The sequence below is a fragment of the Galeopterus variegatus genome, unplaced genomic scaffold, assembly GCF_000696425.1.
Source record: "Galeopterus variegatus unplaced genomic scaffold, G_variegatus-3.0.2 Scaffold766, whole genome shotgun sequence".
NCBI classification, from domain to species: domain Eukaryota; kingdom Metazoa; phylum Chordata; class Mammalia; order Dermoptera; family Cynocephalidae; genus Galeopterus; species Galeopterus variegatus.
Window position 1 is genome coordinate 328,973 of NW_007726877.1, and position 12,993 is coordinate 341,965.

The following is a 12,993-nucleotide window of genomic DNA, read 5'->3' on the forward strand; positions in this document are numbered from 1 at the left end:
CCGGCAACGGGATTGCAAGCCTCAGTGTTGCTCCCACGCCTCGCTCAGCCAGTGAGCGGGAGCCGGTCTGTATGTGGGATCCGAACCCTCGGACGGGAGCGCCGCCGCGCTTCCCAAGCGGCGCACCATCCAGTGCGCCACCGGGCCGGCCCTGAACTTTCAAACACTGTACACGTATACTCTTACTCTTGTCAGATTCCTATTTTAGTGTATCAGTTGACCAATGGGCATTTTTAGGTCTCATGGTTTGTAGTTTTTTGAATATTTCATTGTTTGTCATCCTTATTTTATAAAAGTTAGTTGAAAAGGAAAAAAATGCCAACACTAGTAATAAGCTTAGTTTTCTTAAATTTAATGCCTTTGAAGTGAATTAGGCATGCTAATAACAGCACATCTTTAGTCTTAATTGAACATTTAATCTAAACTATTGTATGTTGAGTTGGTAAAGAAAAGAACAGAATTGAACAACCTGAAAGGAATATTGGGTATAGAGCTTTAAAGACTGCAAAGACTAAAAAGGAAGTGCGATTAGGAATTAATGTCATATTTTTCAGTTCTCTTAAAACATGGGGATCTGAATTTGACTTTTAACATGTTTTCAGGAACAAATTATGTATAAAAGTAGAAGACTCCATGTGCTATTTCAAGATTATCTGTGAAGGGAATGAAAAAGAGGGTAGCTAGTAAAGGGGATAAGAGATCCAAGAAAGATTTTTAAAAAAATAGGTGATAACCTGAGCATGTTTCTTTGTGGAGTGCAAAAAGCCAGAGGATAGGGCAAAGTTGAAGGTGTAGAGAGAGAGGAAAGTTAGTCAATAGGTAAGATTCCTTGAAGCGGCAGGATGGCATTGGATCCAGAATAAAGGTGTAAGGGGCTTATCCTTAGATAGGAGGAGGAAGAGGCACCTTTTTCATTGAGTTTAAAGGAAGGTGATGATAATAGAGTCAAAGGTAAGTATATTTGTTTGTGAAACCATGGCAAGTTCATTCTTTCAGCAGTTTCTGAATGCCTACTGTGTGTTTCAGTCTGCTAATGTGAGGATATGTAGTTCCTATACTCGAACCTCTTCAAGGTCCAGTGAAGATGGGAGATTTTCTGCCTTATAGCCTATGTATTTTTCTTTGAGGTAGGAGGTGAGGTTATCTGCTTAGGAAAGTGGAATAGGGAGTTAAGAAAATTGGAAAAATCTGCTGAGAGAAATTGAAGGGGTGGCCATTTTAATAGGTAAAACAATGGAGAGCCTTGCTAAAGTTGTAGGTTATTGATTTGATGGTGCCAGTGTTGAAATCATATATTTCCCTGGAAGATTGAAGATTGTATTCATCCAGGATTCGAATTTTGCAGAGCAGTTGTATTTGAAAGATAGACAAAGGAAAAGTTATAAGGATTATGGGAAGGGTATGACCAAAGTAAAGAGCATGAGGGGAACCAGATCTTGATGAAATTGAAGAACAGATATAGTGGGAATAGAAAGAGAACTGCAGTGGTAAAGAGTATGTGTGAGATGTTGAAGTTTAAAGCTTAAGAGTCAGAACAGTTTGGGTGATACAGAAATTAAAGTTTAAGATATGGTTGGTTTTGTACTAAAGTAGAGGTGAGTACAATCCTAATAGGCTACAGTGTTTGTATGACTTTTCACATGGACATTGAAGACCTTCAGGACAATGGCAGAACTTGAGGTCAAGAGGAACTGTGAACCAAGGGCCAAAGACATTGGTGAATGTGGTGGGTTTAAATGGGATGATAGAGATGAGGAGGATAAAGTGATAGAGCCAGCTGATATGTGTTTCATAGAGCAGATGGGTGCTTCCATGATGGTAGAACAATGATTTGGACGTGGTGATGGTGATCTAAGAAAGTTGTCCATGCTCCTGTAGTAGGGATAATTAGCAGCTGCCACTTGAGTAATGCCAGAAGTTAGTGTCTTTTGGATAGAGCCAGGCTTCAGGTAGCACAGAGAGGTTGAAGGAGCGGTCTATGAAGAAATTCAAGATACGGTGAAGTCAGTTGTGTTGTAATGGACATTCCAGAAGTATAGTAGGGTCAGGAAGGAGGGAAAACAGGGATAATAAAATCAGGAAAAAAAAAAATCAGTGATGGAGATAGGGATGAGAGTTAGAAGATAACCAGGGTATCTGCATTTTGAGTAATGATAGATGAAATTAACTGGCCTCAAAATTTAAATGGAGTTCTGATAAAAGTTGTTTCTGTCACTTGTTGAATGAGTTTTTTTTTTTTCAAATATAGAATGCTTCACGAATTTGCGTATCATCCTTGCACAGGGGCCATGCTAATCTTCTCTGTATTGTTCCAATTTTTTTTTTTTTTTTTTAAAGATGACTGGTAAAGGGATCTTAACCCTTGGCTTGGTGTTGTCAGCACCACACTCACCCAGTGATCTAACCGGCCATCCCTATATGAGATCCAAATCTGTGGCCTTGTTGTTATCAGCACCACACTCTCCCAAGTGAGCCACGGGTCGGCCCGTATCATTCCAATTTTAGAATATGTGCTGCCAAAGTGAGCACTAGATTGAGTTTCTATGAGGGTAGTGTCCTTCAGAAGGGAGACTGGCAAAAATGATGAGGCTGCTTTATTGTGTTAGTAATATCGTCCATCCCTCTGCCTTGTGTTTTCTGGAAGTATGATAAGCATGCTTTAGTATATCTTTGCTCAAGTCACTGATGAGGTTGTGAATAGAATGGGATTATCAACAGAATAGTAATGTTCCTGGAGGGACTTCCCCCCAGCTTGGCCTTATTCTCCTAATTAACACTTGGGGAAATGGTTGCTTAATCAGTTAGCTATTCATTAGTTTCAAGTTCTCTTGATATAATAGAAAAATCTCTATATCATTAGGGAGATACTGAACACCTCCCTCTTCTACCAGTCTAAGAATTTTCATAGAGGAGAGAGTGGTTTTATATGACTTATTCTTAACCCTTGCAGGTTTCTAGCAATTACTATTTTTAATTTATTTCTTTCAGGTTTCTAGCAATTACTATTTTTAACTTGTTTATTGAATCAGCATTAAGTTTACTTCTTTTTATTGTTTTTAAAAATTGGGGCAGCACTTGCCCTCTTTGCCTTCCCTGGTCTCTCATGCTTCATCAGATTTTTAGGAGCAGTTTTAAGATCACATCTAAAAGGACTTTAGGTTACCGGGCATGTAATGTTTCTTGTCCTGGAGATGAAAATTTATTTATAAAAGCTAGATACTTCACAACTACTTTAGGTCCTTGAAAGAGATCATAGTTCTTCCTCTCTTTCATATGACAGGTAGTTTTTGTCATATGGCAATGTTGCTGCTTTATCTTTCTCTGCTCCATGTCCAATTAAAAAGCCATCTATGTGGCCAATTAAAAAGCCATCTATGTGGTCTTCAGCAAACTTTAAAAAAATCTTAGTTTATTATTAATTTTAATTTTTAAATCTATATTCCTAATGATCTCCTCGTGGTCAAGGTCCAGTCATTCAACAAATAAGAGCATAAGATTAGGTAGGATTGTGAGTAGTGTATTCCTTTACATTCCAACCTTTACATCAGTGATTCTCAACTGGGGGCAATTTTGCCCCACAAGAGACCTTTGGCAATATCTGGGGACATTTTTGCTTGCCACACTGGGGGTGGCATGAAGCTGCTACTGGCATCTAGTGAGTAGAGGTCAGAGATGCTGCTAAATTTCGTACAATGCATAGGAGCCCCTTACAACGAAGAATTATCTGGCCCAAACTGTCAAAAGTGCCAAGGTTGAAAAACCCTGGTGTAAACCCTATACAACGAAGAATTATCTGGCCCAAACTGTCAAAAGTGCCAAGGTTGAAAAACCCTGGTGTACATGTACTAACACTTGAATACTTAATGAGCTAGTCAAATATGCTTAACTACATTATCTGAATTTAAACTTGAGAACATCCCTGTGAGGTAAGTGGTATCATTTTTACCCTGAAGGCCCTGAAGGGACCATTCATTCATTGGTAGGAGACAAGATACCAACCTTGGACTTATTTCTATAGGAAATTTCTAATACATAAGTATTCAGGATAAAAACTTTTTTGTTTTTTAGGATTTCTTTGGTCTTACCTGTTTTTTTTACAGGGACAAATATTCATAGCATTGAAATACATAATTTATTTTTAATGTTACAGATCTAGAAATGGCCATTGCCTACTGGAACTTAGTGCTTAATGGAAGATTTAAATTCTTAGACTTATGGAATAAATTTTTGTTGGTAAGTTTATGTTTTCTGCAGTTCTGTATGTTTTCTCTAAAATTCTGCTGTGTTTAAAGATAAATTAATGTATTTTGAAGCATGACTAGTTCATCTCAGAATGGACATAGAATGAGAAATTTGACCATCAGAATTTTATTACACAGTTGTTTGGCATTCTTGTATTTAGCATTGTCTGAACTGTTTTTTTCCAACTCTTTTTAGTGATTTGAATGTTTTTCATTTTTGTTTTTTAAAATAGGAACATCATAAACGATCAATACCAAAAGATACTTGGAATCTTCTTTTAGACTTCAGTACGATGATTGCAGATGACATGTCTAATTATGATGAAGAAGGTAATGAAAATTTTTGCCTTACCAGTTTTTTTTTTTAAACCTGCCTTCTTGTCTCTTTTTATTACATGCTCGTGAACTTCTTATCCACTCCAGTTTTTCTTGGAGTTGGATTTCCCTCTTCGGAGCTTTTATTTATGCTCTTCTGAATGCCTTCGTCCTCTTTACCAATTTTATTTTTTTCAGTTTATATAAATTCCAACTCAGTGTTCATGTCTTCCAGAAAGGCATGAGTAATTTTCATCCATTTTTTGGATTTTCAGTTTACTTTAGGAACCTATTCTCTTCTTAATGTACTTTTATACTTATGTGTATGAATTTTCTTATTGTTATTAGTCTTGTGTGTAAGCTTGATTGTGAACTTTAAAATTTATTTTTATTTAAAAAAATTGGCTGGTGCAGGGATTGAACCCTGGACCTTGGTGTTATCAGCACCATGCTCTAACCAATAGGCCAGTCCCGTAGACTTTTTAAGTTCAGTAACTTTGTCTAATTTGAAATGTACTCCAGCTGCCTAGTATAGTACTTTTGGCGTTCAATAAATATTTACTGATTGAATACTTTTCTGCTATTTCTTCATGTATGTATAACGATGATGCTACCATCCATTACCAGGATATGTTTTTCTGTGAGTGGCAGTGATTTACGTTGAATTCTTCACACATATGTTCTTAGTTCCCCTTGAGAACTAGCAGGATGCATTTTTGAGGTTGTTGAACAGATAGAAGTATACTTTGAAAAATTCCCTGTGACTCTGGCATCTTTAGAAGTGTCCTGAAACCATTTAAACTAACCAGGGATGTTATTTCTTCTGTTTTTATTGTCATTTATAGTCTTCACTAAAAAGTGAGAAATGTTTAATCCTGAGTATGTCTAGTAATTGTGCTTTCTGTTAGGTTTTACGCAAAACTGAAGAACTTCCTGATTTGGAGGTTGAAATGTGGATGTGGTAGAGGCATGCATACATGCAATTTTAAATCTTTTAGTAATTTACTGTCATGATAGGATGGTGTTTAACATTTGCTATTAATTTCCTTTGTAAGATTGCCACAAAATGTTTGAAAACTTGTTCCCCCATACTGTGCTTTCAGTGCCAGCAGCATGCCATCATATCATGGCCATCCCTTAGGCTGCCAGTTTTGACCAAACTACTTCCATTGCCTGACTTTGATGGCCTTTGGAAAACCGTAATATTATTGGTTGATTGCCACAGAGTTACTTTTATCACTCAAGGAACAAACAAATCTTGGAATAATAAAACAGAGGGAATGCAAGGAATATTTTGTATAGTAATTCTAAAAAGCTCGAGTTTTGAAAGACCTGTGGGAATAGATAAGATTGATCTACTTTAACTCTTATGAGGAAGGTATTAAAAAAACAAAGGATTCTATTAAAATATTAGCCTTATTTCTGCCTTTTTTTCCTGCCCTTTCTCCCATATTTTTCCTTTTCCCCAGGAGCATGGCCTGTTCTAATTGATGACTTTGTGGAATTTGCACGCCCTCAAATTGCTGGGACAAAAAGTACAACAGTGTAGCACTAAAGGAACCTTCTAGAATGTACATAGTCTGTACAATAAATACAACGGAAAATTGCACAGTCAATTTCTGCTGGCTGGACTGAACTGAAGATCAATCCTCACAATTCAGACTGAGGGTTGAGACAAAACTTTTAAGGATACATCTTGGACCATATCATATTTCATTCTTCTAATGGTGGTTTGGGCTTGTCTTCTAGTCTGGGCCGCTCTAAACATTTATAATTCCAACGTTGTGGATTTCATCTTATCTCTGTGGACCATCCTAGTTTATTCACCCATAAGCTTTATGGTGATTATTTTGAGGTTTCCATTCTTGCATAAAGCACAATGCTGTCTTCATCAGAAAACAGTTTGGCATAAGAATTAAACATATGAACATCACAAACAATTTATAAAAACTTCTTAAATATACGCTTTGGGCTAGTTGCAAAGACTTTGCTGATAGCACTTCCAATGAGAGTGATATACTTAAGTGTACCGGATCTGGAATGGTGTTTTTGTTTGGGGGGATTTTTTTTTCTGGCAAATCACATGTATTGTTGACATGAGTAGAGTATCTGATGAAAGAAATGTCAAAATAACCAACGTGAAAAATTTTTAGGATAACTTGGTGCCTACCAGAAAAATGTATTGTGTTTCAGACTCTTGATTTCAAAAAAGGTTCCACAGAACTAGTCTGCACTTATCTAACCCGTGTTTATATATAGTTGTCCTACAGGGAGCTTTTATTTAGAAAATGTCTGCATAATGTTAGATTTCCCCTCCTGTCTACATTATGCACTACATAATTGGATTTCATTATGCTTTTGAAATGCTTATATGCCTGTTGAATAAGTTAAACTATTTAATTTGTTTTGAATGTTTTGGATTGCTACACAATACAATCTAAATTTAGGCATGAGGGTTTATTTTTTGGGTTTTTTTGTTTGTTTGTTTTCTTGGTCATCGTACTATGGAACACAAATGAAATTCTCTTAATTTATAAGAAGATATAGTAGGAATTAAATTTTGAAAATGGTTGTGATGAGCCATGAAGTTCAATCTTCATAATATAGGTACTACTTTTTCAGACAAATAGTCCATTTCTGATGTCTTCTTATTTTGTTGAAATTGTTTTAACTGCTAATCACTGTGGTTGCCAAATACTTACTTCAGGAGCAAAGATTTTCAAACAAGCATACATTTGGTGCAAAATACCAATCTGGCTTCTATTTTCATAAATTATTTAGTCTCTTTACTGTTTTGTTTCATTCAAATTTGCTCAGTTTTCACATCAAAGCAAAGGGCTGTCTTGTATGTCTTATTATTATTATTATTATTATTACAAGACCCATGAACTGCTTTCATGCTGAAAATGCTTCATTTCTCTGTTCACTTACTGACATGTGAAGAAGGATTTATTGCTTTCTTAAACATTTCTGTAAGGCAGGTTAAAAATGTAAAACTTCAAATGTTGGATGACTGTGGTCTTTAAGAGGAATAGACTTCGCTTGGTATATTCAGGCACTCTCTGAGGTCTAGTGTTGATATTAAAAAACGAATGTACTTCAGAATAGCAGTATATTTTATGCAAATGTGGAAATGATTTTAAGAAACAATGACATGTTAAAATTGCTTTTTATTTGCATTACTTTAAAATCAACCAGAAAGCTTTCCCCTTAGATATTATGTTAATATTCCAATCATAACTTTAATTCAAGAATGCAGTTCTACCAGAAGAAAAGAAAATTTGGAAGTTTCTATTCAGGTTACTAGAATTGGTTATTAAAAGAAAAGAGAAGAAGAATCCTGCTGCTTTTAGTATTTCTTGATTTCATTTTTGTAAATATAAAGAGGAACTTCAATTATGAAAAATTTAAAAAAGATATATATATATATATATGTACTGTTTTGTTTCCTGTCTTAAAGATTTTGAGTTATGGTATTGTTTTCAGATTGATTAATTCAAGTATGCTGTGTTTTGAAATGAGATCCCTTTAGCTGATATATATATATATATATGTACTGTTTTGTTTCCTGTCTTAAAGATTTTGAATTATGGTATTGTTTTCAGATTGATTAATTCAAGTATGCTGTGTTTTGAAATGAGATCCCTTTAGCTTTTTTTTTTTCCCCCAATATAAACTTTTTCATAAAAGTCTGATATGGGTTCATGGCCTAGTGCCTTGGGTTTTACATATTTTTCTTTTTAAATGCAAGACCTTTTCAACAAAATAGTGTTTGTCATCAGTTTGGTACTAAACATTTATAATTACTATGTAATTATAAACAAAATACATAAAGCATCGAGTATAATTATGTAGCGTAAAAGTTAAGGTTGTTCACTATGATGGCATCTTAAAATTAAAAGAAACTTACCAGGGCTGAAAAGAGAAGACTGATTTAATGTGGTATGTTTATTCTGCAGATAAATGTCTGGTTACAGGGAATATTTTGTACTAAAAAAATGCTTACAAATATGGCTGTGTGTGTGTGCGAGAGAGAGTGCGTGCGTATGTGTCTCAGAGAGAGATTGTCAGAGAAACACACACACATGAGTGCACCGGCCATTCCTATATAGGATCCGAACCCGCGGCAGGAGCGTCGCTGCGCTCCGAGCGCCGCAGTCTCCTGAGTGCACCACGGGGCCAGCCCAGGTTTATCCTTTTTTAAAAAATTTATTTTTATTTTATCAATATACAATGTAGTTGATTTTTATGTCCCTTTACTGAATCCTCCCTCCCCCCTCCATTTGCCCCCTTCATCAGTGTCATATCTGTTTGCTTGTCTTAACAAGTTCAAGGAATTGTGATGTGTCTTCTTCTCCACCCCCCATTTGTTTGTGTATTTATTTATTTATTTTTAGCTCCCACAAAAAAGTGAGAACGTGGTATTTCTGTTTCTCTGCCTGACTTATTTCACTTAGGGAGAAGACACAGCTTGAAGAATTCTCCTCTGCTCCTGAATTGCCCCACCTTCCCTGCGGCTCTCTGTTAGTGGACCTTGTCCTGTGCTTGGAACAAGGAAAGGAAATGTCTGAGTGGTTAGCACAAGTGAGCCTTTTCCTTTGGACCTGTTGTGAGTGATGACAGGAGAGACCTTGCTTTGCAAGACCTAGCTCAGTGGGGCCCAACCACCCGCGCGATTCCCCAGGCCCTGGTGCTGGGGGTTTCCTGTCCTCTCAAAGTGTCCTTTTCATGCCAGTTCCTCCCCTCAGTGCAATCAAGGAGAAAGGTCCGGCTGAACACAGATGGACACCCATGTCTGTGCTGCCATGCGGAGCTGGGCAATTTGGTCAAGTCTCAGGGCTTCTCTGGGCCTCACCTGAGGCATCTGTAAAAGTGGAGAATGGAAACTCTGTTGGGAAGGATTTGAGGGCAAAACCATGAACAAAACACCGTATCACGATGCCCCAAATCACAAATTTTAAGAGAAGTCCTGAACTGTTGGCTGGGACCCCATCGCCATCAAGACCCCTACTCTCCACTGGATAGAGTGTTCCTTCCCACGTCCCAGGAGGTGACGCTGAACCTTCTGAGCTCCCCAGCCTATTGCGGGCTTCTCCTCCCAGCCTGGGATGAGGGTTGTGCCTGCTTAGCCCAGGAAGTGAATGGAAGAAAACTCCCCTGGGGAAAGTGGTCTTTGGTCCCAGCTGGAGTCACTCTGTTCCTTTAAGAAGGGGAAGAATTCTCCAGCACTGGAGTTTTCCGGCCCCCTGTCTGGTCTTGCAAGTTTGCAAATGACTCTGTCTGTCGTGGGGGAGGGGTGAGGCCGAAGGCCTGCCCATCCCCCTCCTCTTGCACAGCCCCGAGGACTGGGGAATGAGCTCTAGGGTTCCTGAGTCTCAGAGAGGGTTTAGCGCTTGTAGGGTTTACCCCGAGACTGCCCGCAGCCTCCTGAGCGCTTTTTGCCGGCCACGTATATCCTTTGCGCAAACGGGAAGGGAGTTTGGTGATGTGTGAATGTTACGACTGGGCTGTTCTGGTGGTGGCTTTGAAAATAGAAAAGTTCGCATGCTTCAGGTTCCATAATGAGCGACTTCGAGCCATTTGTAGGCTTGTGAAAGGCGAGGTCACTTCGTGGATGTGCCAGGGCTTAGCAGGACGCACCATCTCTGCCCCGTGCTCCTGCGGGCTTGTGGTGTCACAGTTGGTGGTGCGCTGGTGCCCTGCTGTACTTGCCGTGGGGTTGTTGTTTATGTGGCAGCTCGTGAGGACCCACAGCATTGGATCCCCAGGTTGTGACTCGCTATGCTTCAGCCGAATCACGGATGTCATCCTCCCTCCTGGGTATTTGCTGAAGAGTTGGGATGGAAACTACCACAGGCCTTTCTTAGTCATTTCCGCAGGAATCATTGCTAGAGAGGAAATGGCTGGGCAGAGACTCATGTGCATTTCAATGTTTCGTCTATACTGCCAGAATGTCCTCTAGAGAAGTCGTACCGTTTACACTGCACACATAGCACAATGTTGATAAGAGAAGCTGAGTGTAGTGGGGTGAAGTGGCATTTTAACAGTTCTAATAGTTTAGTGAAAGAAAGCAGATCTTTTTTTTTTTTTTTTAAAAAAGATGACCGGTAAGGGGATCTCTACCCTTGACTTGGTGTTGTCAGCACCACGCTCAGCCAGCGAGCAAACCGGCCATCCCTATATAGGATCCGAACCCGTGGCCTTGGTGTTATCAGCACTGCACTCTACCGAGTGAGCCACGGGCCGGCCTGGATTCATTGTATTGAAATTATTTGAAATGAATGGACTGTCAGCCAGAGCTTTAAAATAATCATTCCTAAGACTGCATTGTAATGATACTTAAAAAAAAAAAAAAAAAAACCAAAGCAAAACTTTATTGAGGTGTAATATATGCACCATAAAATTCACCAATTATAAATGTATAATTCAGTAGTTTTAGTAAATTTATAGGGTGTTTAGTCATCATCACAATTTAGTGTTACAACATTCCTATCAGCTTAAAAAGCTGCCTTGTGCTTTTTTATTTTTTATTTTTATTTATTTATTTATTATTTTTATTTTGTCAATATACAATGTAGTTGATTATTGTGTCCCATCACCGAAACCTCCCTCCCTCTGCCTTGTGCTTTTTTGCAGTTAATTCCCGCTCCTACCCCTAGCCTTAGGCAGCTACACTGATTTGGTTTCTGTATAAATTTTTTTTCTAGAAATTTCACATAAGCAGAATCATATGATTTGTAGTCTTCTGCATCTAGTATTTTTTACTTAGTATAATGTTTTTGAGGTTCATTCATCCTTGTTGTAGCATATACTTGTATTTAGTTTCTTGAGTTGCTGAATAGTGTTCCACTGTTTGGATATACTACCCTTGTTTGTTTATCCATTCACCAGTTGATAGGCATTTGGCTTGTCTACATTTTTTTATTATGACTGATGATGCTATGAACATTCACATATATGTCTTTGTGTGGACATGTTATCAATCTAGAGTAGATTGCTAGCACTGGAATTGTTGAGTTGTGTGATACATTTATATTTAACTTAAAAAAAAAATTTAAAACTTTCCAAAGTGTCTATACCATTTAGAAATATTTCTACCACAATGCATGAGGGTTTCAGTTTCTCTACATCCTTGCCAATACTTGTTATTGTCATTTTTTACTTTAGCCATTCTGGTGGGTATGTATTTAAGTGTACGTATTATACCTAACCTAACTCGTGTCTGCTAGCTGTGCAATTTGGGTGAGTTTCAGGTGCACTGAGGAATTGCTGTAAAATTAGTTACAATAAACAGGTACTTACTTGGAGGTGGTATTTTCTGTAGCCAGCGGGGATAGTTGTTACACTTCCAAAGGGTGTTCCAGTACCCCTAGTGATCTCTGGTGGGGAGTGGTGCTGATGGCTGCTGCTTTGCCTCTGTTATGTGTATGATGGTTGGTGTAGCTACCCATTTAGCCTGTGACTGGTGGTAGCAATGAAAACTTTGCGCTGGGCTGACCGGATAGCTCGGTTAGAGCGTGATGTTGTAACACCAAGGTCAAGGGTTTAGAGCCCCATACCGGCCAGCTGCAAAAAAGAAAAAAAAAACTGCACAAATTAATGTGCAGTAACAGTCTCATTATGAAGTTTCCCAGAGCTTTTACTTTTGAGATAACTTTGGGTGTTAGTGATGCTTTAAATTTATAAGAATTTAGTTGATACTATGTAGTTGTTATAGCTACCTGTGCTTTTACACTTAGTAGACATTGGAGTGAATGCTTTTTTATTTATAATGGAAATATAATGAGCCCATTTTAACTTGGTGAATTCATGGCCAGTTTTGATTTATCTATATGTCACCCATCTTTTGAACCCCAATTTATTTTTTTATTTTTTATTTTTTTCCTTTTTGTCTTTTTTCGTGACGGGCAACGGGATCGCAACCCTCAGTGTTGCGCTCGCACCTCGCTCAGCCAGTGAGCAGCCGGTCTGTATGTGGGATCCGAACCCTCGGCGGGAACGCCGCCGCGCTCCCAAGTGGCGCACTGTAGCAGTGCGCCACCGGGCTGGCCCATGAACCCCAATTTATTTTGAAGTATGTTCCAGATAACAAGTCATTTCATTTGTAAATATTTCAGTATGTATGTCTAAAAGATAAGGACTTAAATATAACCACAATTCTATCATTGCACTTAAATGTTAACAATTTGGTAATGTTAGTAACTATCCAGTAAGTATCCAAATTGTCTCATGTTTGTGTGTGTGTGTTTTTTTTTCCCCTAATTCAAGTCAGGATTCAAATATATTAATATACTGTAAATATTTCAGTATGTATGTCTAAAAGATAAGGACTTAAATATAACCACAATTCTATCACTGCACTTAAATGTTAACAATTTGGTAATGTTAGTAACTATCCAGTAAGTATCCAAATTGTCTCATGTTTGTGTGTGTTTGT

General features: G+C 38.0%; 1 protein-coding gene across 1 annotated transcript in view; it reads left to right on the forward strand.

The window, feature by feature from the left end:
* Positions 1-7,709, forward strand: part of DCUN1D1 (DCN1, defective in cullin neddylation 1, domain containing 1) — a 20,388-nt gene extending 12,679 nt beyond the window's left edge. The window contains exons 4-6 of the mRNA XM_008572236.1: positions 4,151-4,233; positions 4,475-4,571; positions 6,026-7,709. Of these exons, the coding sequence (XP_008570458.1) occupies positions 4,151-4,233; positions 4,475-4,571; positions 6,026-6,105 (260 nt within the window). The 3' untranslated portion in view covers positions 6,106-7,709. The remainder of the gene's footprint in view (positions 1-4,150; positions 4,234-4,474; positions 4,572-6,025) is intronic.
* Positions 7,710-12,993: the final 5,284 nt, after the last annotated feature.